Below are 26799 nucleotides of genomic sequence, written 5' to 3'. Positions count from 1 at the left end.
ATCAGTGCCAGTCAGATTTTTTGGGGTCTCAGTCTTGACTTTTTTGTTAAATAGCCCTCAGGATCTTTGAGGAATTTCAGAACGACTCACTGTCTCCAGCCTCAGCATCCTGAGCACATTGTGAGCTATTCAGCTCAACAGTCCTGCTACATTCAAAGATCGTGAGCTTTTTTTTTTTTTTGCCTCTGGCATCAGGAGGTCTTCACGGTGTGAAACTGTAGATTTTGGTTTTTAAAGGCTGTGGTCTTAAACTTTTGATCAGCTGACGAACAGCCTGCTTCAGTTAAACTGTTGTTTTCAATATATGGCCTGCTCAAAATTATTTTGCTCCCATTTCTGGTTTTTGTATTTTGGGGCTCGAGAACCTTTTTAAGGTCCAACAATGCAAAATGCTAATTCTTGCAATTTGGTAATTGGTCTTAAGATTTTTATCAGCCATGTATTTGCCTCTCAGATTCATCCTGCAGAGGGTCGGCGTCGTCCTCTTGCCACCCTCTGCGCTGACCGAGCAAGATGCTGAGAAGGACAACCTGTACTCGCCCATCATGACCTCAGTGAGTCCGTCATCTTTTCCTTTCTCATGTACAGATGGCTAAGATATTGAAGTTCAGGCTCTGTCTGCCACCACTGATTTAGTCAATCTCCAGTGTTTCTCAAATGAGGGTGATACAAGCCCCAGGGGCCCTTTGGAGGACGGCAAATGGTAATGTCATTATTTTTTTATGTAATTTAAAATGAAACATGCCTGCATCATTTTAAACATTAAGCTTTAATGCGTTTGATTTAAAAAAAAAAAAAAAAACTTTAAATGAAAGTTTCTAAAATCACATTCTGGTTGTCTTTCTGTTCATAACTACAGTTATCAATGGTATTGGTTGTTATCGAAAACTGGTTTGCCATGAATATTTGGTTGCAAAGTTGTTCAATAATCTAATAGATTCCATACATTGTATGTTAAAAATATTCTGCATACTCTAAAGGTGCATCACTGTTTAAATAATAATTCTTGAAATGTACTCTCAAGCATTGTAGCATTGACTTTGCTCATGCAGTGAATTATCAATGAGGTATAACTAGATGTATCTATAATTTAGCTATTTAAAGCGATGTGGAGTCTGAAGTTGTCATACATGCTCGACTCTGGAGGTTTTCTCAGATTTGCTTGGTACCTATGTTGAGAGATGAATCATACAAAGTCTTGGAGACAAAAGTATCAGGACCATCCCAGTCAATCAAAATCATTTATTGGGCTTGTACTTTCTTAACCTAAACTGCTGCTTCCAGACACTTTACTGACATGAATGGGTTGTCATTAAGCTCCACAGAGGCCCATCCACAAGCCAATTGTTTGGATTGGAGTAACAGGATAACATATAAAACATGCTGTACAGGGGGTTTACCAGGTTTAGCATTTCTCCTGCAGGCCCACATGAAAATGACCTTGCAAAGAGTAAAAATAATAATGCGGACAACAACAGTAGACAACATAAGAACTGTGCATGGCAGCTGTGCCTGTAGCCCACATTGAAAACTCAAAGTAGCATTAGCGTCCAAACCACACCATGAAGGAGAGTTTGTGAAAACAAGCTGGAGGCTGCAGAAACCCTGTTTTCTGGGAAGAGATAGACTTTTACCCACGGAACTGATGCAAATCAATGTGACTGTTTTCACATTTAAAATTTTCCGATTCTTCCTGGAGAAAAGAAAACACATAATTTACAAACACCCCTAATTGTAGGATGAATTAAAGCGGTGCTTCGTGAAGCTTACTGAAGCCAGACCTTATTTTTTAACTACATTTTTTAAATTAATTGTATTTATTCATATTGGTTAACATTGCTGCAGATTGTGAATCCTCTTATGCCATTGCATGTCTTCTCCTATAGGCAAAAGCTATTTCAGGTTGTATGTACAATATTCTCAGCTCCCAGCCAGAAAACACTGGTCCAAGCCCCTCATTATCTGTGCATGCACAACCGAAAACAGTCGTCACTGGAAAAAAAAAGATTCCGGGCACTCAGTCAGAAAGCCTGTTGTTGAATTTAAAAAAAAAGAGCCATATTGCATCAGGTAATTATATATAATTGCAGGATAAATTAAAGATGGCTATCCTAGCAATTTGTCTATTTGGTGTATATGCATCCGGTTCAATTCATCTTCGCTCTTTTCATTACGCTTCCTGGTGGAGTGTCATTGCAGGCAGCTCCTCAGCCAGAATACAACCTGTCCTTTCCCCTTCACTCCCCCTCATTCCCCAGCCTCATCCAACTTTCTATTCATTCTTAAAATTACCAAGTGGCACGAGTTTGGCTACAGAGATTGCAGTCTTGGAGTTGACGAGAGTGACAAAGCAATGAAGAGAGGGCGGAGAAGTGAGATGAGCGGTGGTTCGTTTGATAGTTTGATTGTTTGCTCTTGGCAGGTCTGAGCAGGTTGTTTTGTTTTTATTGGGAAACAGTTTCTGTTTGTTTTCCCCTTGTTTTAGTAGATTGTCATGCCCTGCATCATCTGCCCTCTCCTATTTCTCCTCCTCTGCTCTTGTTAAAGTTTGTTTCATTTCCATTATTGCTCTCTTTACCGCTCTTTTCTGTTTTCAGTCAGTATCACCTGCTCCTTATGGATATCTCACTGTTTGTATCTGATAAGAGACTTGTCTGTGGTTCAGCTGTTAAAAGACATATTTCATTTGTGGAAGTTACTGGCTTTATTTTGATCAATACTGAGCTCAACTGCTCAGAGAAACTGCTGAGTCTGATAATGTGATATACAATACCGCAGCCAGAGTGCAACATAGCCTGGTTGTTTATGCGTTACATGGCGAGTAGGAATTTTTTTTTTTTTCATCGCTCATTTATGTGAGGAAGTATATTGGTTTTGTGTGAGAAAGCAGGCTTGTTTATTGGTTGTATTTCAATGTTAATAGACCTTTATTGTTTATTGAGTGTAGGCCTGCTTAGCTACTTTTCAATGGTAATTGAATTTTCTCTGTCTGGAAGGGCAACAACAGTTCTTCAGGCAACGGGAAGTGTCTCTGAATGTCATGGAGTGCCTCTCTTTGTTGCTGCTCTTTATCCTGCCTGCTTTCCTACATTTTGACTCATCCTCCCACAGCTGCCCTCCACGCTCTTGTTTGCTTCCCCTTTGTATTCTCTCCGAGGTCTGTTTTGCTATATTGCTCATGTATATTTTAAAGATGTGTTGCCAGCATTTTATGTTAATCGCTCCCCTAATGCCAAGACTTTTTAGCCCCTTTGTCTTTGCCATCTTTCTTCCCCCTTCAGCTGGTACGTGAGCTGCTACATGAGGGCCAGGCGATAAGTATTGGTGTGTCGGCCGAGTCTGGCCAAGGCGGCCTGTGGCTGGCTCGCATCAGGCACCTCATCAAAGAGGGCTCTGTCGCTGATGTCTGCCTGGTTCCTGTGGGCATCTCGTATGACTGTGTGCCCAGCACCAACATCCAGGTGGATGCACGTGAACACGAACACTTTCATGTACACACACACACACACACACACACACACACACACACACACACACACACACACACACACACACACACACACACACACACACACACACACACACACACACACTCTGTGAGTGTGGTTTCCTCCGAGGTGGTGCCATAGAGCTTTTTTGGGGGGCGGGGGGGCGAACAGCAGCAAGAAGTCAGAGGGACAGTAGAATACCTTCTCTGAGCATGATCGTATCTTTTTCATTTCTGAGGAGGAAAAAAAACCACCACAGTTAAAAAGGATAGTCGAGTGAATGGGGTTAAGCGTTTTAAGTATTTTTTTCAGTCTGTAAGTCGCACATGAGTATAAGTTGCATCTGTCAAAAAATGGTTCATGAAAGGGGGGGGGGGGGGGGTTAGTAGATTTTATTTTTCTCTGCCTGGATGTGAGTGCACTCCCTTTTGCCTCAGCTCTTGGAGTTTTAGCTCTATCAAAGCTGGAGCCAACAGCTCAAGTGGCCCTTCACCTCAGTAATGCCTGCTCAGTGGAGTCTGGAGGTGAAAGTCCTCCACCTGCATGACACAGGTGTCTCACAATTTTTTTGTCGCTCTTCATTTTTGGAAAAAATTGCAACATCCCATTGAACAGATCCTGTGCATTGCCTCAGAGGTTCATATCTCGTTCTCCTCTCATCTCTCTGCTCACTTACAAGCCGACAGCTGAGCAGTCAATAGAGTGAGGCTCAACTGGTAGATGGATTTAAATATTAGTTTCTTACAGATCGCTCAGACAGAGCGCAGAGTCCCAACTTTTGTTATCCACACACCCCCCCCCCCCCCCTCCAAGATTGTCCCCAAGAGAAACTGTAGATGCCCTCTCCAAGCTCTGATTTGCTCCAAAATTGTACTGGAACCAAAAATGTGCTCTCACCAACATATACAGAAGTGGGTTCCTTCAAAATGAAGGCAATTGAATTTGGCTTGAGATTTATGAAAAGCTTCTCATCCTTTGACATCTGCAAATCACATTTTGACATCCTGCAAACAGACAAAGCTTCACCCTCCCTGCCAAAAGGTACACAAGGACCCTATATTTATCAGTTTAGCAGAAAAGCATCTACATTTGAATGCTTTTCACAACTTTTCCAAAGATTTCGCTGGCCGCAGCGTTGGCCGATTAGCTCTGGTTTGCATATCGTGTATTCCAGGCAGCAGCGATGGCTATTAGTCTCCATTATTCTCACCCTCCCTTATCTGCACTTTAAGATGATACTGGAGAGTGGGTAAGGTTTTGTTTAATTGCAATAATAAGGTCTTTGCCCCATAATTTAGTTCTGTCATTCAAGCATAGCACACACACAGTAATGTACACACAGATCTTGCACCCTCTGAAGCGACTGGTTATCTGTGCTCATAATAGATGGTGCTCATTAGTGATAGTGCTGTTTGAATGTCTGACACCTCATTATGATTAAACGGCTAACTTGCTGTGCCTAGTACTCTTTACTTTACACTTTGATGTGAGTTTGCGTGTGTTTTACGTCTCATCACAGGTCGGCTTTAAATGTGCGCTGCAGTGGCTGAGGTCCGCTGTGTGGAACAAGCCCAGCGAGAGTGTGAGGGTCCACTTTGCTCAGCCCTTCTCTCTCAAGGTGCCCTCACATTTCATTTAAACAAGTGCTTGTCATTTACAGGAGCAGCTGCAACACGTTTTGGTTTATGGCCCTAAAATGGAGCAGTGTATATGTGTCTACTACCCTCATCTTGGGTCATAAACAATACAATAAAAATGTTAGGAAGGAATGTTGAATTTGTTGTTGTAACACATATGCTGTTAACAATTTGAAACCATATTATTCATATATTCAATATAAATCAATAAATTCCAAATTACAGCCTCAAGGATTATCATTATTCTTTCAACTCCTCAGCTTAGACACTGGAGCCTTACTCTAAGGAGATATATGACAAATTACTTTTATAGTATTCACTGACTTCAACTGCTTATTTAAAGTGATTTTGTCTAATGATATAAATCCTATAATACTGTATTGGCGTCAGAGGGATGAGCTGAAGGCAATGATGAGAATATTAAAAAACAACTTTGCCTTATTTGTTTTCCAAACCCAGTAAAGTAGAACATCAGTGTTAAATGATTTAGAGATTCTGTGCTTCAGCTCTTTAAGAGTGCATGACTGTGTGAATTGTACTTTTACTCCTCTGTGTATTTGTGTGTAGGAGATGTGCGAGTCAGGGAGGTTCAAAGTAGATGAATGGCTCCCTCTGCAGGACCTGTTGCTGCCTGTTATCCTCAACGACAGGTAAACAAAACACCTGTATACGTACCTGTGTGCATGTGCGATCGAGTCCTTCCTGCATGTGACCGAACCACAATGGCTGCTTGTGCAGATCGTGTTTTATCGAGCGTCTGTGAAATTGAAAAGTTACTTTCTCTTCGACTTTAAAGAACTTTGCTCTAAACCTTAAATCTGGCACAGATATGATGCAAGCTCTGATGAGAGTCTTCATCCTCTTAGACTCGGTCCAATTACGATCAACATTACACAGTCTGCCAGAGAAAAAGATAAGAGAAAGAAAATAACATCCTCACTCAATCTCTGCACGGCTTCTGACGACTAAAGTGCCTTCTCCCGTCATATGTTTAATTCTCCAGAGAGAGGGAAGCAGAAAAAATAAAAGCCTGAATGAGAGTGATGGCAAGTGATAGATGAAAAGAGGTAGAGAGTGGTGGTTAGATTTGATTGTTATCAGCATGTGAGCAGTTTTAGTTCTCTCTACATGTCTACATTAACATGCTCTCATATTCTGTTTGTCCCTGCCTGCTGAAGTTCCAGCATTGGAAGCTCATTTTTGTTCCCATATAGAAGCTATACCAGAACATGCAAACGACTGCAGTGAAAAATTAAAGTAGTCCTCACATGCAATCACTTGTTTTCAAAGATGTGCACGCCTGACGCAGCTCATTCATCCTTGATGGAAAGGATTTGTGTCACTTTGTGTAAATCTTGCGTGTGGACAAAGCTGGATTCGCCACGCTCACTCGCACACACAAATGCATATCTGTCACAGACAATCACAGAGCTAAAACGCATGAATAATACTCATATCACGCCGGCATAGTCTGAGATAAGCGGCTCAAAAGATGTATGACACCAACCTTGATTTCTAATACACCTGCTATTTTATACACTTGGGATGTGTGGCGACAAATACTATTTTGAATCATCCACTGAACCCATGATTTATTTAATAGAACATTTTTATATCGAGCAAACTGATTGATTTCAGACTTCTGTCTTCCATAAGAAGATGAAGCCATGTACTGTATTTTGCAGAGTAAACAATCTTCTTTTTTCACTTATTCACTGGGTTTGTTTTGCAATTCCCTTGGCAACCTAAGTAATTTACTGCGACACATCCTAATGGCAAAAGTCTAACATTGCCTGGTTTCCTTGCACTCTTTGACTCCGTTTGTCGACTTTAAAATTACAACCTCGCTTCCGAAAAAAAGTTGTGGTGCCATTTTAAAAGTAAATAAAGACAGAATGCAATTATTTGCAAATCTTACACCCCCACTTGCACGCTCAGGTCAGCTGGTCAGCTGCTCCTGAGATTGCCAAAAACTAAGCATGACCTCAGAGAGGCTGCGCCGTTGCAGTCATTGCCTCCAAGTTGTGGAACCACAAAACAGTTTTCTCCTTTGCATCGGATCACGTCAAATGAGCTTTGACCCAGAGAAAGGAAGAAATAAGCGTTTCTGGATAATGCTCATTTACGTCTTCTTCTCTTTGTCGCACTTATTTTACTTGCATGTGTGGACTTCCAAGCAAGTTGTGTTCACAGGGATTTCTGTAGGTGTTCCTGAGACCACGCAGTGATGTCTAGTTAAGAATCAGGTCTGTTTTCGATGCAGTGCAGCCTGAGAGGCGAAGAGCACCAGCATCTAGTTTTAACCTTCGGTCTTGTTCCCGGCCCACAGATTTCTCCTGATTCTTTGAATCTTTTGATGAAATTGCGCAATGTGGATCGTGACATCTTCAGAGTCTTTCCATTTTTACGCTAAATACATTTTTGGGGGGGTACAAATCATGCCACGATTTAAAGACCGTTTTATGTGCAGATTGAAATTGATCAAATTCAGAATTTTCCATCACAAGATGTGATTATTGGCGAATCTAATATAGTAATACACAGTAGAACAACGGGGCGCTGAAAGTGAGCACTTTACAATTTGCTGAGAAATGTCCTCTCATTTTGACTTATAACAAAGTGAATGCAAGTTCATTCAGTTGAGCTTCTTTATTAAACTGTTCCTTCTAGTATTGTAATCCCCAAAACTTCAATTATCTTTTTTAATCATTCACAGTTACTGACCATGTTAACTGCATTTCCTGTCGTGTGGCTGCTTCGTTATAAAAACTTGTGCTTTACCTCATAATGTGCAATAACAGTGAACTTGAGATTGATGGACTCTTCCACTTATTATCATAATACATTAGGAAGTTTACAAATCCCCTGATTAGCTTTTCAAGAACAAAACGTGACTGTAATTGGGTTGAATTAGGTTTGTTTTTGTGCTCTGATTATTTTGAGGATTTAAAATTGAAGCCAGTATAGGAAAATTGAGCCACTGTCATATTTAAGAAGTTTGAATCCAGCCTAACATCTGACGTTCTCTCTTCTTACTCTATGGTCAAGAATCAGCTGTGTGTTTGGACAAAGGCGATTTTCATGGCTTCAGCCATCCTTTCAGTTTACATCTGATGTTGAAGAGACACAAGAGAAGGAGAGAGACCTCTGCATCGCCATCAGCCTCCACCTCATCTTCTGTAAGGCCAGGATTAAATCCATCTGACAAATAAGCTGCTGTCTTAATGGCTTGCAAAATTGGACCTCGTTTTGTCATCATATTTGTGTGTGTTTCTCTCTGTGTCCAGCTACCACCACCTGCATGGCTGTGATGTCCACCAGTCTTGTGTCAAGTCTCCTGTTGTTCAGACACCGTAAGGTACAGGCATCATGTCTTTCCATTCTGAGCTTCCCTCTGTGTTAAAAAGCACCTGAGCTCCTCCAACGATCCAACAGATATTCAAGAAACTCCCAAACACAAATGATTTTAGTGCTGATAGAGCAGAGTGCGACTCCAGATGGTGACGTGGGAGTTGAACCTCTCCACCTCCTCTTTTTCTTCTCCCACCTTTGCTTCTAAGTCTTCCTCCTCCGCCTGCTCCTTTTCCTCTTTAACCTCTTCCCATTTGACCTCCTCTTCTTTCTCTTCTTCCTGCTCTTCCAGACCTCTTCCTCCAGCATCTTTTCTTCCACCTACGTATCTTCCACCACCTCGTCTTCAACTTTCCACATTACTCTTCCCTCACATTCTGCTGTTCCCACTTTCTCCTTCTGCTCCACATCCTCCTTTCCTTCTTTCCTTCATCCTATAGCCTCCTATCTCCTCTTCCTCATCTTGAAAGTTCTCCTGTTTCTTCTCCACTTTTTCTTTCTCCTCTTATTCCTCGACTTCCACCATTTCCTTGTCTTTGTCTAAAAAAAAAAAAGCCCCCAAAACACTTTCTCAACCTGGTCCTCTTCCCCACCTCCTCCTCCTTCTCCTCCACAGGGTGTGAGTCTATCCATGCTGTGCCGTGATGTGGTGTGGCTTACAGAGGAGCTCCTCTTAAGAAAAAAAGATGTTGGCTTCGCTGGGACTTTAGTGGAGGTCGTCCACCGTTCTCTTTCTCTGCTCATGCCTCATCTCGTCGTCGCGGCAACACCGTCCAGGTAGAGTCTCAGAACAAACAACTGTCCCGTTTACCAACATATCCAATCTATCAGGGATATCGATGTACTTTGTTTTATTTTGGTCTCTCTTCTTCTAGCAAAGATCTTGTCGTCGTACCACGTCCTTCCCTTTCTGCCACGCTTCATCTCTCGCTTCAGGCCCGCTCTGTGACACACACATTCGTCCTGGAAGCAGTTGGAGGTAAATGCCTTTTGAATGCATTGAGTGTTACTTGCATAACCACTGACAGTTAAGCTTAAATATCAGAGCCTGTGTTCTCTAGGCACCTTATTTTTCGTGGGAGGCCTTGGCAGTTGCTCCAACTGTTGGCATCTCTCTCAGAAAAATTAGTTTGAAATATGACATTTTAAATGACGAGAACTTTAGTATTCATAATGATTTGGTCAATGTCCGGGTACTGCACACGCAAGACAGATTTTTCTCCACTTTCACAAATAAGTTTCACAAGGACAGATTATGTGTAGCACTTCACGGTTAAAGCTGGCGAGTGGTTGTTGTTCCTGGGATTTCCTGAAGGATCTATTTGTGTGACCTTCAGGGACTGAAGTCAAACAGCTGAAAAATCTCACGTTGCACCAGGAACAAGGCAGGCATGTGGGAAATCAGGTAGCAGAATAATATGGGGAGGTAATCCTTCAACTGGAAGATTTGCATTTACCAAAAACTGTGTGGTATCTTAATTACAGCATCTGCCTAAACTCATAAAATAAACATGTTTTTACACATTTATACTTTGATCACACAATCTCACACATGCTTAGTGTCCTTGATCTGTCACACCTAAGAGAAAAAAAATCTTATGATTAACAACCTAAAAATGTATTAGGTTTTTTTGCCTTCTGTCTCGCACACCCAAGATGAATTACTCACTCTGCTTGCAACAAAATGACCTGCCACCTAGTATACTACTGGTAGCTAATACTACTTTTACAGAAGTACAAAGCATCACAACTCAATATTGTGACTAGAATTGTGATGGTTGTACACAATCTATCGATCGGCTCTTTAACACAATCCATGGGACAGACACAGGAGGCCCCCAACTGTGGTTTTATAGCAGTTTACGAATGATGGGCCGCTGTCTCATGAAGTCTTTGCATTAAATTAGTGCTTTCATGTGTCAATTATAAGTTCCAAAATTGTTAATTCAAAGTTGTGATTTTTTTTTTTTTTTTTAATTGACTACCTCTCCTACTTTTAACTGGTAATAGCAACTGACATGTTATTCCTTCAACACATGCTCTCAAGTCCACAACTTTATTTTTGACTTCACTGAAATGGTATTGAGATGCCCACCTTGTTGTAAAAACTGTACATTCTTTTTTTTCACTGAGTCCACTAAGTGTGCAGAGTTACAATTGTTAGCCAGATCTATAACTCAAAATCGAGGCTCGAGAAAAAACTTTTTATTGCATTCATCATATGCCACAATTTTTATTTGAATGTAGAACACTGTGTTATTGACAACAGATTATTTAAGTTCTGCAAGTTTGGACAAGAGACCTCCATAGAAAAAGATGAATCATTGAGCATTGGCCACCCATTACTCTGTTCACCACTTTTCCTTCTTTGGACCAATTTTCGATATATAGTGACCACCAGACCAGAAACACCCCCACAAGAGCTGCCGTTTTGGAGATGCTCTGACTCAGCCATCGGGCCATCCCAATTTTGTCCTTGTCACACTCACTCAGTCCACTTTTCCTAAGAAGAATGTTCATGTTCTATAAAATGTACATCACCAAATAAACTCGCTTGTGCTGAAGAGGTAAGGTGAATATAGCAGTTAAACGTAATTATTCATTATGAGTTTCCAAAATTGAATAGTGCCAAACTCTTCTCTGTCAGTCAGATTGGAACATAATAAGAACATAATAAACATGTGACAGACATCGATCAGCCACAACAAGCTGCGCTGATCTGTCTTTATCACAGCCTGCTCAGGTGTTTTTGGCTTTTTGCCATGTAGTAGATCTTCGGTGGAACTGGATAACACAACATCATAAACACCTTTGAGCCACACAACCTTGGTAAAAGAACCCTGTCACCAGTTTACCCATTTATCACCAAACAGAACCACGAACAAAACCTGTTGTTTGAGGGATGATCTGACACAGTCGTCACATCTTTGAAAAACAGCAATTTGGTGTCATTTTCTTCTGTTTATCCAATGTTAAAAGGTGGACCATTGACGTGGAATTGTGGCACAATGAAAACATACACTTTTTCACTTGGCGGTCTAATGAGAAAATTATTTTTTACCATCTTTACCTGACAGTGTTTTAATGTTCTGGCCCATCAGCGTGAACACTGTTACTGTACCGACAGGAAACCTTGGTCACATGTCTTGTATTCCCAGCCGGTTGCTCAACTAAATTTAGTCACCGTGCGGAGAGGCGGAGGGTGAAACCATCGATAATGTAGCCCCATTCCAGCATTGTTGGTGGAAGTAAAAATAATCTGTTTTGAAGTACAGGAAACTACTTGTATGCATGATTCATTTTTCCCCGCATGACTTGTTTTGATTGTATAGGGAGCTAAGCTTGTGGGCAGTGGGCTTTGTAGTGCTGAAAGCCTTTGTGTAATGTATTCATAAATGGGTGCTAACCTTGAGTGGTGAAATAAGTTACAGCAGCCACTGTATATTGCGGTAATGATATTTTGCTGTCTTATTGCACTAAATCGAATTCAACAGTACCTGAAGGCACCGCTCTTGAGCAGCCATAATAACTTGTTTAAATTTGCCCTCTGGGTCAGGTATTTGTTGTTTGTGAAGGCTGCTGCTCTTTGTAGAGGCTTAAAGAGCGGTAACGCCACTTTCCCACCAGCACATAAATAACCAGGATGATATGGATTAAAGGTGTGTATAAAGACATAAAACCTGTATAACAGGTGGAAATCATGGATCACATCCCAGCAGCAAAAACTTTGTTCACACACCACGTCTTCATGACTTTTTTTCACATGGTTGTTCACATTCTGATTAAAATTTGATTAACATCAGACTCCATTGTGAATAGTTTACAACCCTGAACTGACCCACATGTATAGTCGGAAACATGATGTAATCTTTTCCAGGAAACATCTGGGTCTTTATTCGGGGTGCATGCAGCTACGTCTTTTGTCAAATTCTGCCACACAACAGCAACAAATCCAAAACCAAAAGAACATGCTGGAAGATCGACGGTATTTAAAGCTCGAACAACACCACTGAGATTTGAAATCTGTTTGAGGAATAGATTGAGGACACTTCAGGATGTAGACTTTACTTAGGCCTCTATGTAACAAGGAACCATCTGAGAAGTTTGACATGGTTGTTAACTTAAATCTGCATACGTCTATGTCCCATTACCAACATTTTAAACAGTTCATATTTGTGGTTCAATCCAATGTGTTTTATCATGTTTCTTTTGAAAATAAAATCTGTCTCCATTGGAAGAAGAAAAAAAAAGATTTGGTCAGTGAAACCTTTTTTGCAGTGAATGTGGCGGGTTGCACACGTCAGCCTGTTTATCAATTTTGAGCACGTTGGGCCACCGGAGCCAATAAGATTATGACCAATTGGTGATGGAAGAAGACGATTTCGAGCACACATCTTAATGGCTACGTGTGGCGTGGCGGCGGGGTATCGCTGTACAGGAGGTATGCGTGGGTGCAGAATTTCACCCATTCTGTAAATGTGATCTTGATGCGTTTTGTGTCCTCCGGTGCGGAATTGTGAGGCCTGTATCATTTCAATGAAGGAAAAGTCAGATGAAATGCCATTGAGGTTGCATTGGAAAAAACATAAGATACATACATCTGATTTAGGATCTGATGAAAAAATATAACTAGAAAAATATACTTGGAAAAAAAAGATCATATACGAAGCAGTGTGATTTTGGCCTATGTTCCAGGCCATTTTCATATGTGGTCATATATGTGATGCATACTACAATAAAATGCTGCAGAGGCAGGATGAGGTGAAATCACAGTTGAAAAATGAGCTTACCTTAACATTCACATGTCTCCTGTTCAGAGGAGGCTGCCACTGCTTCACAAACAGCCATCTTTAAAATGTGAGCTCTTCTTTTTTTTTTTTTCTTCTTTTTTTTTAAAATCATCTCCCATTTAACATTTAATCATGAGTTTGTGCAGAACAGCTGCCAACTTTCAAGGCTGTAGACATTTCACGCAGGAATTGATGGCAATCACATTTAAATTACAGTAATTTCCGGACTATAAGCCGTTACTTTTTGCACACACTTTGAACCCTGCAGCTTATAAAATGACGTGGCTAATTTATGGATTTTTACGGGTTAACAGTTTTCATGCCATCAGATTAGACTTCTGCATTAGATACATGCTGTTCTGAGTGCCTCTGCTTCTCCAATACATGCCGTAAAAGCAGTCCGGGCTCCAGCTCAGTGCAGAAGGGGGGCGGCTGAAAACCGATGGGGGGGGGGGGGGCAGTGACGTGATGCACAGTATGAGAAAACCTATGCAGCCCAATTGTTTTATCTAAGCCACAGAAGCGCGATAAGACACAAGTTACAAGTAAATATACAGATAATTATACAATTTAAAAGTTTGTTTTCCCTTTGTTAGGGTTTTCTTATGCCAGTTTATATTTGTGTGCATTAGATTTACACTTAAATACAAGGTGTGTGATCTATTTTTTCAGTATTTATATATTTTTTTTAAATGTTTAATTTCTAGGCACATGGCCAGTTGCAATCTGTTCCATTTGAATAAATGCGTGCTAAAATGTACTGTGTGTGGGCGCCGGCAGGTTGGCGGGCACAAAACTCGCCTCCCCCTGCTTAATGCACGTCTTCTCCGGTTCAGCCCGCGCCAGCAGGTGCTCTTCGGCTTCCACCGGCACTCAATAGTCTGGAAAATATGGTATATTGTGAACAATGAGACAAAATAATGCCAATAAATAATAAAACCTGTAGATTTAACAGAACCAAGGATCATCACCTTAAAACGTTGTAATTTGACAGACGATTTGCTGTGAAATCGAGACGGAAACCTGGGTCACTTTCAGAACAAAGCAAGCATGTAGTAGTTTGGCCTCGTATATGTACTTTTAAGAAGTCGAGCAAACAATGATAGGGGTTTTTTTTTTAATGCTTTTTTGTGTTTTTGTTCTCAGCATGTGCGGTGTCAGCCCTGCTGTGCAAGGTGGTTTTCAGAGGCGTCGGCAGCCATGTGAGGAGTGACGGCGCAAAGGGAGACGAGGTCAAAGGTGACATGGAGTTTGATGTGGCGCTCTGCCACTCCGAGCTGACGGAGAGAGCCATGCAGCTCTGCCATCTCCTGCCTCCGGGCTTCATGCCAGTGAGTTTGAATTAAAATCAGGCAGGAGCGCACGCGCTCGCACAGTGCGTGTCTCATTCAATGGATGTTTAATGGAGCTTAACAGCCATTCATCTTGCTCTGCTGCCTCTACCGCAGCCAGAGAGAGGCTTGGGATTATATGTGTGGACTGCGTGTGTGTGGATTGTATGTGTTGTTATGAGTGTGATTGTGGATCTATGTGCTCCATCAGACTGACTTCAAGGGCTCGGAAATGTTTTTTTTTTTTTTTCCTTTATGTTTGTCCACCTTTCATTTCAGCAGCTGTTCTTTCTTCTCTTTTCGTCCTCACTGCTGTTTCTCACCCCATTCCTCTCTTTAAAAAAAAAATGTCATAAATAAAAAAACCTTTCTCTCCTACTCTCACGCCCCTGCTGGCCACCTCTCATTCTCTTCCTATGATCTGTGCTACATCTCCACTCCACATCTTGTGCTCTCTGTCATCTCTCTCCCTCTGCAATTCTCAGATACGTGACAGGCTGAAAGCTGTTTGGGCCTTTAACCTTGCTTCACCACTCAGCTCAGCCGTCCTATCTCTCGTCTCTCTGCAGCCTTGTCAATCGTCCGAGAATTTTGCTCAAGATGCCATAGACAGCCTGGTACATTGTGGCATTCTTATCATGGAGGAAGTAAGAACCTTTTCCTTCACTTGTGCACAAAGTTTTGCTTTTTGGAAAATGTAATTGCCTAAAGTTTGTTTCATTATTCAAAACTCAAGTTGATCTGGTCTGCTCATCATCTTCATATACATTTTTAATGTTGCCCTAAATGCTTTCAACACATCATTTTATTTCTTTGATTTTAATTAGTTTCCTTTTGATGTACTTGCTTTTCTGACTGGATACACCTTGACAGTCTAATGCAACTCGGAGCAACTTGCTTTGCCCTGACTTAGAACTGATTGTTTTCGGTTTTCCATCTATTGTGATTAACATGATGTCTTCTGAATACTTAAAATGTATGTCTTTGGACTCTCTTGCACATAAACTGATTGAACTTTGTAATTTTGGAATACCAAGGTATAGAAATGTTATTTGACATCGCTTAGAGTCTCTGCAAAGAAATAATTAGTGATGTGTGCTGTGAGATCAAAGATTATTGCCATTTAGCTATTATTATAGCAAATATCCACACATTAACTCACAATAATGAGTGTGCAACTACTTCTGCCAGTGGTGCCATATGTTGTCACAGTGGGATAAATATTGTCACTTTAACTCTACAGCAATAACATGAGATAAATCCTGTCATTGCTGTTTATCGAAAAGATAGTGTTACATCTCCTTTCCAAGCAGGTCCTTAAAAGAAGTGACTAAAACCACACAGTGTAGAATGATTACTGCAGAGGAAGGTGGAGAGCTCTTCATCAACATGATCCTCCATAAAATAAATCCACTTCTTCATCTCATTGAGAGTAAATTAAGATAGGAAAGCTGGTTGGCTCATGAATCACATTAATTTGTATCTAAAGAGTTGTTTCAGGATCTCCCAGTCTGAAAAATGTAATTGTTGAACAATCCAACTTGAGAATTCAGACCTGTATAAATCACGCTTTTTATTTTTTTCTAAATATTTACTAATTATGTTCTACCTTATTTTTGGGTATGGAAATTTGTTGTTAGTTTCAATTTTGGTGGAGGCATACGACCCAGAGGTGTCAAGGACAGTGTTTAATGCAATCCTGTCACTTTTATTTCTTTATATGGAAAAGGGAAATTAAGCTAACTTTGTAATGATTAGTTGTGAACAACACCACTTGATGTATGACATAAATAATAGTGTGGGGGTTTTTGTTTTTGTTTTTTTGCTTTGAGTAAAATCACTGGTTTAATTGCATTGATACTGATCGGTCACGAAGCTTGAATGTATATTGCTCATTTGAATGATATCTAATTTTGTCATGAGATGTTTGAACTAAATAGCAAAGTGTGAGAGCCGTTTGGATTTGTTCTATAAAATGCCTCTTATCTGCTCTATCCTCCGTCCCATTAAGATTCCCAATGATGTGCCCATTTGTGATTTCTGGAAGAGGACGGGAGCTCTGACCTGGAACACTTCCGATGACTCTCACAACAGCGACTCTGACTCCGAGGAGCAAAACCTGTACACATACAAGGTACAGCAGCGCTCTGTCGCAGCCCTCAGTTTGTGTGATACCACAAATGTTCGGTGGTGGTAAAGCCTACACAAGACCAGGCACATACAAATAAAATACCAGAGACGCCATCACTTTGAAGTAACTAAATCTCCATTACAAAAGCACCTACACAGATGAGTCCATGTATCTCGAATGTCAATTAGGAGTCGTGTTGGCTATAAAAGATGTCCGACTGTCGTGACCGTTGCAGGTGACTTTTCAAAAGCCACACAACCCTGCCAACTTCCTTTCAAAGGGACCAAACATCAGCTGGGGTGCCGTTGCGTCAACGATGAACACTGCAAAGTGACTTTGAGGTGAAGGTCTCAGGAGTCCTTCCACACTGAGGAAGAGCGACACTCCCAGCACGCTGATGTGGAGAGAGACGCTCAGCTGCAGAGAGATCACCATCAATTAAACACCTTTTTTCATTCTCAACATGTCAAAATGCAGATGTTCTGCTGCAAGCGTCCATTGACTTTTTCACTGAGAAAGACAAACTTTTTGTCTCCAAGGCTTTTGTCTTTTTCACTGTAGAAAACGGCAACGCTTGGAATGATTGTTTGTTGAATAACAGAAAGTCTAACAGACATCTGTTTCGCTCTTTAAGAAGCAGCTGTACGTATATGTGGGAGTTAGTTTCATGAAATAGCCTCAACCATTTGAATTGTGACGCTTTATGCTTCTCAGCAATCTAATGGTTTTGGGGGATTAATCTCAGACTTGCAAATGGTAAATGTAAAATAAGGAACCTTAAAGACCTTGCCTAACAAATGTTATCATGCTGATCCTCTACATTTTAACAATGGCCTCCAGGTCATAATAGGCTAAAGGCTCAATATGGCCATGAAACTATATGCAATACCTTTGTGATTTCTGTGTGTATTTCCATTTTGATTAATATTTTCCAAATGGAGCACTGCTGATGGTGCAGAGGAAACACCTGTTAAACTGCATCTGCAGAATCTGAGCAGGATGAGTCATCTGAAATTGAGCACCATTTTATTGGAAAAGAAAGGGAAAGGATTTCATATTTAAATATTTTATGATTACTGTTTGGCACAAATCATGAAATAACAGCCAATAGTCAGAAGTTAAAAACTTAAAAAACATATTTTTTATTGTACTAAGTCAACACTGTGTATGGCTATATACCACAGAATGAACACTTAGAGCGTTTTTAATTTGAACCGGGGGGGTTTTAATTTTGAAAGATACAGTAAATTGCACTATTTAGTAGGGATGTAATTTCCCAGTCACTCATTCAGTCAATGACAGACATTTGCATTTATAAAGCTTGCCGGCTGTTGCAGTCCAGCCAACAAACAGTCATATCGACACCCAGCATTGTGTTAAATGAGCGTAATGAATGCATTTCCTGCATCCAAAGCCAAAATGATGAATATATTCAAGCCCCTTTTTTCATAAATCTATTGTTGGGTTTGACCTCGTCTCTGAATGTGAATCCAGGAACAGAAGTCTTTTTACAGTTTGTAACATCCAGTCATTTCTGCCATTGACCTATCTCTTACAGTATGCAGCCCAGAAATACATTTGGTGCATATCCAAGTCTCATACAAGAACTCTGAACCCACAATTCTCACTGGTACTTTGCTGCCCACTTTCAGAATTATATTCCCTGCAGCTCGCAGTTCACTTACTTCTGTTGGCATTTAGATGCATTGTATAAAAAAAAACAGTGTTGATGTGCTGATTAAATTGTGTGTATTTGTTGAGGTTGTGAGCTCAGGGTCAATGTACGTCAGGTTTCCATGGATTTATTTCAAGCATCACATGAGCAGTGCGACACACAGAAATGTGTATCACTGCCATCAATGGAACTTGACATACACATGAAAAACAGAAGTAGTGCACACACAGCTCACACCTCAACCTCTCCAATAATAATGATGTTGGATGTTGGAGCCATTGAGATTTTTTTTTTGTTTTGTTTTGGTTTTTTTGTTCACATGAGTTCATTTTGGGATATGGACTCGTAAATGGACTCCTGTTATATGAGGCTTTTATCCGGAGCGCTTTACAATTTGCCTCCTACTCATCGGCTCACGTGGTCACACACAAACACGTACAATGGAAGCTCACACACTGGTTTCTTCCATCATTTCGGACATGATTACAATCACTTTCTCATTTCATGGGAGCTTACATGAACCATAGCTATTGTCCCCTCAAAGAAAGACGACCTGAGAGTGACACACACACACACACACACACACACACACACACACACACACACACACACACACACACACACACACACACACCACGACCTTTCATGTTAAGTGAGGGCTCCACCTTGGTGAGTAATTGGGGTTTTGTTCAAGGACACTTTGGCATGTGGACCCGGGAGTCTGAAATTGAACCGCTAACTGGCCATACGTCCACTTCTACCTGCTGTGCCTCAGCTTCTATTTATTGGAAGGGTGTTGGATTTCAATACCTAACCTCCCACTTGTGCAACAAAGCCTTTGAAGCTTGAAACACTTCATTAACAACCTTTGGAGTAGAAGCATTAGGTTCACTATGAACCTGTTTCTCTATTGTCTATCATGCTGGATTTGGACTTTAAAAAGACATACCTATTTGTTGAGTTCCTGTTTCATGTGAAGAAGAAAAAATTGTTCAAGAAATACTGTCATCGCTGCTTATTTCAAGATCAAGCAGTTAACCTTGTAATGGTAACTTATTCATGTCTTCCAGTGAACTAATAACAATCACACAAGACATGAAAAATATGTTGTGTCGCACATTGAAATCTGAGCGACTTGTGTAGAATTTGTAGATTTTGTGTAAATGACAGAACATGACGTAATTTTCATGCATTTACATAAACACTGTTACTTTTTTTCTTTTCTTTTTTTGCATATTTTCTCTTAAAAATCGCTTCTTAATCCATTAGTGCACCTCATTTTTATTTAGAAAATGGAGTTAAGGGCCTTTCTCAAGGAGCCACAGCAGTAACCATTTGGGGGTTTTAATCAATAAATGGCACTTTGAAAATTGTCTTGTATAATGCCAGTGCCCTGTAATTGATTAAATGCTGAATTTTAAATGCAATTGTGTCTACTCATATTAATATACAATTTTTTTCACTTTTTTTGTGATTAACATGAAAAGTCCAAATGTGAAACTTTCCCTTTATTGCCACATTTGACTAATTCTTGGTTGAAGGACCTTTGACAGTAAATGCACACTTCAAACGTCTCTTATACCTACAGCTTCTTGCTTCTGTCTGCTGCTGCTGTCTGTTGCTGCATTTTCTCTGTGGTGAACATCAGCTCTCTGACGTTTACAGAAATCCCTTCTGCAGAGACTGACTTTTGCCCTCAAAAAGTTTTGGGTTGCATTTAGTTGTGCACTCTTTGCAGGCCACTTTCAAGTCGTCCACCCCTCACTTTCTAAGCATTCCCTTTGTTGCCGCTGGATGTGAACTTTGGCTCGTTGTCCTGCTCAAAAGATCCAAGCGATTCCCCTCAAACTCGGTTTTCTAACATTCGCCAACACATTTCTCTCCAAAGAAGTAACCTTCAGATTTCATCATCCCTTTGATATGTTCATTGCCTCCAGTGCTGGAGGGATTAAAGCAGCCCCACAGCATTATAGAACATCCACCACAGTATTCATGGGGCCTGAACTATTCTTCTGTGATGTTATTTTGTGCAGCATTAACACCAAACTCACCTTCTCATTGGTGTTTTGTTTTTGTTTTTTTGCTCCAGGTCTCATTTGGTTATATCACGATTACTATGCAGTCTCTGCAATTGTTTTTCTGATGCTATCAGACTGCCTTGTTGTCTACATCAGTGTGGAAAAAAAACACCGGAAACTTTTTATGCTGTCAAATCATCCAATTATCCTCCACTTTTCTAGAGCTGCCTTATTCGGAGCCTGTTGCCTGGACCCGTCCCATCCAACCCCCATACCCGGTCTCTGTCCATGGTGCCAGTACATCATAGGGCCAGCACAAAAAGACACACAATCACAATCACTCACACTTAGTTACCTCTTAATCTACCCATTGATTTTCCACATGGTACATGGAGGAAAGTAATAGGTAACGTTTAGGATAAAGTTGACCTAAAAATGTCTAATATTATCAAAATGTTGTTATAAAATATCTCATTCACATTTTGAATTTCAAAAAAGGTTTGGATAAAGGTCAACACCTAAGTTTGCCTGTGAACGTATGTGTGAACTAATGAAAAACGGGTATTATTTTTATTATTATTGTAATAATAATGTCCTTGCCTACATTAGTCATGAGAAATAAAGAAGTGCGTGTTATATTGTTACTGCTTTGGCTATGGTTGGCATAAAATATAGCTGAATAACATCAGGATCATATCAGGAGTAAACATGTCGTCTTTGTAAACTGCTGATCGAGTAATCTACCTCTACTCCATGTACATGCTAGTCAGGGTGGTGGTACGTGGAGAGCTCGACATTTTCTCATGTGAGACACACTGTAAAAATTCTTAAAACCATTGATCTTGACATAAAAAAAAGCATGTCTTTGGATTATGGGCAGGTTCCCTTGGAAAACACATGCAGACTTGAAACATTGAACTTCCCCTTTTGGGCAGCCAGTTCCATAAACCCACACAAATCACTGCACAACTGATTGTTTGATTAAGTGGGTGCAGATACATGTTGTGAGGATACTTTTTATAATGTGGACATTCATATCTAAGCCTTTTTTACGTATTTGTGTGAATACATATCTATCTATTTCTATAAAATGTAGGGGTGATGGTAACTCCGAGCGGCTTTTAAACAAAAGAAAAACGTTCAAAATCTGTTCCTATGCCATTTCGTTGCTACAAGCAATTGTGCTGAAGGATTCTAGTAAAACCCTGACCACCCACACCAGAATAAAACCCTCATTTTGAGTTCAGCTCTGGCCACTGAGGTAGTGCTGCACCTACTGTTTACACAGCTTTGCCGATTCAGACCGCTTCTGTTAACTCGGTCCACGCAGTGTGCCTCTGCTGCCCTCAGCTTCAGGTGCTGAATGAGGACACCAAACACCTCCGTACCAAACAATGCAGCCTGTTCCCAGACCTCCTCCCTTACTGCCTGCATTCAGTTTGCTGTGATCACTTCACCAAGCAGCCTGCCAGTAATACAAGTAACTATAATGACTATTTCTAAAGAAAGAGAAGCGTATTGGGTCGGCTCAAGAGATTCACTGAAAAACACTTGAATGTTAAAAGCCTTATGTTCTCAATCGTGTTTTTCTCCAAATACACTTTTTTTGGGGGTATTTTTTTAATTCATTAATTATAAATACTACAACCCAAAGAGCAAAATTAAAAAGAAAATAGTCCCCAGGGCTCAGTAAATGTAAAACATTGGACCAAGGAAAAATAACAGCTTAGAAATTTGAGTGATTTTTAATCATTGACATGTTTCAGTATCTTTACTTGCCTCTTTATTTTTTTTCTTCCAACATTGTGAGCCAGCTCTTTTTTGTTTGGATTGTCCGAATATTGTGCCACAAGTGCATCTTCTCCTTGCACATTCAATCTGTGTATATTTTCCTTCCCAGGGAGCCTCTCTGGCCTTGTTTATGCAGGAACTACTGCACTGCTTGTTGTTATGAGTTTTCACTGCTCATGCAGCTCAATTAATAATTGTTTTGACCATCCACAGCCTCATCTGGAAAGTTGTGCTGCGCATTGATGCTTTTTAAGTGTCTCACTTTCACAAAACAGTTGTTTGACCACGAAATAAAATTAACCCCTAAATTGTAACTTTTCACCAAAAGATTGGTGAATATTTCTATATTGGCTCAATATAGAAAATTCAAGCTCAGCAAAAAAAAACAAAAACAAACTATTATTAAGCATATTTTGTAAAGCAGTCACTTCAAGGAGCACAGACGCTGAATACACTAATGAGCTATATTATATGAGAATGAATTTGTTGAGATAAGAAATGTAGAACCTTCATTACCTGCTGCAGACTGTTTTGTATTCTGTACTAGGCCAAAGCATTCAACCCCAGAGAGAATTAACATATTAAAGTGGCTACGCAATGACCAGATCGGACAGGACATTTTTACAGTACCATCTGCACTCTATAATATAAATTCTGCTGTGCTGTATTTTCAAATTACGAGCGTGTAACGGTCCCACACATGCTGTTAAACTATTTATAATGTAGTATTATGAACCCCAATTTCATAGCCTCCTTTATTATCTGATGAAACTATTGACAGACTCTTTATGGCAAAGATGATTTCCAGTTTCTGAAACAAATGAAGGTCCTTCTTTAATTTGTAATTATTTAGTTATCCAGTCTAAATCAAGTAGCCAAACGTATGCGTTCACCCTCCTTTGTGTGTTTGCGGTTTCCAGTTTTCACTTCGGGACATGCGACATTGTTTTACAGAACGGCATCTTTTGTATTATAAAAGTCAGTGCTTTTCATAACGTCACTAATTCAACACACTCCGTAATGAAATACCTTTCTCTTTCTCGTGTGAAAGAACTTAATTGGCCTTCACAAGGCCCCAAAATAAGAAGAAATGTGAGAAACAAAAAAAAATGTTGATGTAGTTTGTGTTCGTGACCGTTTGAATTGTAATTCTGACTTATTTCACAAGCCTTATGCCTCTCCTATTGTTCAGGTAGCAGGAAGGACTTGGCAAACTCTAAATAGTTTGCCTTGTAATCCAGACAGTTTTGTGTCTAAATGCATTTTAGATGTTTTAGAAAGTCTGAATTTGTTACAAGTCCAAACTTTCTAATAGTGATTTTTGAAGGTAAATAATTGTTCAATAAGAATTGTATTTTTGGTCAAGCCTGAAACAAAGAGCTCAATGTGTTCTCAAGGTTTTGTTCTGTGCTGCACAATATGGAAGCTCATCAGCCCTTTTTTAATCTTTTTATTCATTTAATGATGAGATGAAGCAGATTATTTATGTATTGACTCAAACAGATGGAGAGCTGAGGATAGGCAGCTATACCCGCCTCTGCAATAATCTCTTTACCCTAACAAGTTTTATTAAGTTTGATTAGAGGGGCAGGGATTCATCGATTATCTGCTGTTACTGCTGAATGCGGCTGAACTGACGGCACCTGGGTGGGTGAATATGATATGGCTGAGAAAATTCCACAGTAATCTGAAGAGAAACTTGGTGTGGCAACAAATGTAGAATATCAGACTGTGGAAACTTTGCAGGACTTTTCAGGAAGGTCTCGTTTTTATACACATACAAACTGAGGGAAAACTTTGAGGTTAGCCCAGTTAAGATAAAATACGACTGTACGAGGTGCCTCAACTCAAGTGAGTTTGACATCCCTGAATAGTATGTTTGATCATTCTTTGTCGGTCTCAAAAGCATGATTGATCTAAGGCTCAGTGATGCACTTTCAGCGTATTAAGTCATAAACACTGTCTCAGAGTTAGCTGTACTTTCAGTTTTGATGTATTTGTCTGAAAGCAAATAACAGCACAAAATCCACCAATTGAAGCTTTTAATAATCTTTGATTATTAACATGTAGCTGAGAAGTCTGTTTACCATGGATGCAGGTTTGAAATGTTTTTTTTTTTCCAATAATCTGCAGGCAGTGCTTATAATGCAGATTAACAATCCATTTATAGTTCCGTAGATCCAAAACACAACAGCATGAACACAAGCCTATCGTTGCAATGTTCAAAACCCCTCTGCTTGTCTGAGGTCAAAATATCTTAGTTTCCCATCTTGTCTCATGGCTCAGACCCACACTCTGGTACATTGATGCTTGGTGCACAAAAGAATGAATAACAGTCAAGTGCAGCAGAACATTTGTTTGCTGGACTTGTGGTTTGTGTTTTTGTTTGTATTTAATTGTCTTATTCTACTATTGTACACATACATTTTAAGAATAAGATGAAACCGGTCAGTGAGTTCTGAAAAGTTTTTTTTTTTTTCCCCGAGCGTTGCCATCAAACTCTTAGGGAGCTAATTTCCACAGGAGCCAACTGCTCCGGGAAAAAGACAAAAGAATTACCTCTTCTGCAGAGGATAAGTTCATTACAGCTGCTGAAATTGCCACCTAAAAGCACCTCCGATTAGAGCCAGTATCACTGCTTCCCAGAGATCAGTCAGCCAATGCATGTCAACAAGACCCAGTGAGTCAGACCTTTATTGTAGCTGCAAAGAAATCACTACAGGGGAAAGGGAATAAAAAGAAAGCTGCTCAGGCATAGGGAACCTGGTCCAAATATGAGAAATTTGGTCACAGCTTGCTGTGCCTTTATGATCGGCTAAGGAGTTGAAGGGAAGCATGCGTTTTCCGCTGTGAAGGCCAAAGGAGAAAAGTGATGCTTTGATGGCGACGCTGTCAGATGTTCATTCCTAATTCCAGGTATCATTTAACCAGCATGGAGCAGCCACAACATCATGCAGAGGGACACCACTCCATCTGGTTTGCTCTTTAGTGCCACTGTCATTAGTTTTTCAGTGGCACAATGAGCCGGAACACACCTCCGGGCTCCATTAGAGCCGTTTGCCCAAGAAACAGCATGGTCAAGTGCTGCAGATGATCGCCTTTGAATCCACACTCAGCAGTCCAAACCCAGCTGAGACGATGATGAAAGAGCTCAACTCCAGTGGAATCAAACAGGGCTACTCAGACTTCTCACTTCTAACTGGTTATTATTGTGTTTTTTGTTTGTTTTGAGGTTGTTGTTGGTTTTGGGAGGGATTTTTTGGAGCTGCAATATTTGTTGATGAGATGAATCAATACCAGAGCTTTCAAACATCTAATCTGTGGGCCAAAACCAATAAATCAGGGGATTCATCATGGCTCACAGGAAGATCTTGCAGAGTATAATAAGTACCAAGAAGATATTTCCAATTCAAACAAAACAGCCGTTCCTTGTGTCTTCATGTGTTAAACCAAGAGAACTATTCCGAGTTGTAATTTACAGTTTATGTAGCTCTCATTTTTGTGTTCCGGCCCCATTGAGATATCACACTGGACTGTACGCGGACACTCAACTAAAATGAGTTTGACAGCCCTGTTCTACTGCCACACTTTAAAACCCCTAACTGACTAATTTGTGCTTCAGAGTGACATTCAATGCTCTGGCTCTCCTCCTGTCATTGGTAGTATTTTTTTCTTCTCACCTTCACGTTAAATGAAGTGCACTCAGAATACACTTTCTGCTGTACTTCATCTCTTCTTGGTCGCGTCACATGCAGCAGTTTTTAGATACACTTCATCTGCAGTCATATTCCCACAGTAGATGCTCACCCGCCACCTGCAAAGACTTGATACACAGATAGAATCTGGCAACGGCATTGTGCTCTAAGGCTTTACCTGGCGTCGGTTTGAACATTTTGAACTAAGGCCTCTTTCCTCAAAGTATGCTCTCAAAAGTGTTGAAGCCTCCGTGTTGTCAGCCTACAAACTTCTCAGACTTTGAGCGTTGTACTGCCGCCGGCTCAGAGGTATTTTATTCTCCCAACAAAAAGCTTCAGCTATGTGTTCGTTGTTGTGGAAAATGCTCTTTCACTCCAGCCCCCCCCCCCTCCCTCGTCCAGCTCTCGCTTTCTCTGAAACTCCCTGCTTGAGTCTCCGTCTGCTTTTCCAGATAAGCCAGCCAAGTCGGTGTCCGGAGATGCTCTTCTTCCTGTGCAGTATGCTGGCTGGGCACCTGAGGGCGCTCTGGTGGACCACCCTGGTGCTGGACCACATGGACACACCCCTGCCTGGTTTGTTTGTTCTTCTTCACAGCATATTTGTCACTCAGTTTGTAGCACTGAAGACTTGGATTTCCCTCAGGATCAAAACAATAATCTATGCATTCATTATCCAGTAATATTCAAATTCAGAGGTTTTCAGCTCTGAACACCTCAAAAGATTTGAGATGAGACGATCCAGGTGTACTTTGAGTGAATATTTTTAGCTCTTTTGTAAGAATACTTCTTATTTCTCTGCGTTTAACCTGTCCATTCATTCTTAACCTGATTTACACTTTGTTGGAGTTGCTCTGGGTCAAAAGTCTTATTCGGGGACCCACAGTGCTAAGAA

At 40.5% G+C, this 26799-nt stretch overlaps 1 protein-coding gene across 1 annotated transcript in view; it reads left to right on the top strand.

Annotated features, from left to right (window-relative positions):
* gpat2 (glycerol-3-phosphate acyltransferase 2, mitochondrial) overlaps nt 1-26799 on the top strand; it is a gene marked incomplete at both ends in the record, with an annotated part of 42076 nt that overhangs the window by 11099 nt on the left and 4178 nt on the right. The window contains 12 exons of the mRNA XM_080499979.1: nt 455-554; nt 3282-3491; nt 5008-5106; nt 5693-5775; nt 8174-8304; nt 8413-8483; nt 9093-9253; nt 9352-9455; nt 14413-14597; nt 15167-15244; nt 16609-16731; nt 26360-26480. Of these exons, the coding sequence (XP_080356105.1) occupies nt 455-554; nt 3282-3491; nt 5008-5106; nt 5693-5775; nt 8174-8304; nt 8413-8483; nt 9093-9253; nt 9352-9455; nt 14413-14597; nt 15167-15244; nt 16609-16731; nt 26360-26480 (1466 nt within the window). The remainder of the gene's footprint in view (nt 1-454; nt 555-3281; nt 3492-5007; nt 5107-5692; nt 5776-8173; nt 8305-8412; nt 8484-9092; nt 9254-9351; nt 9456-14412; nt 14598-15166; nt 15245-16608; nt 16732-26359; nt 26481-26799) is intronic.

This window comes from Blennius ocellaris (genome assembly GCF_963422515.1).
Source record: "Blennius ocellaris genome assembly, chromosome: 7".
In the NCBI taxonomy this organism is placed as follows: domain Eukaryota; kingdom Metazoa; phylum Chordata; class Actinopteri; order Blenniiformes; family Blenniidae; genus Blennius; species Blennius ocellaris.
This window is presented reverse-complemented; position numbering and strand designations above follow the sequence as displayed.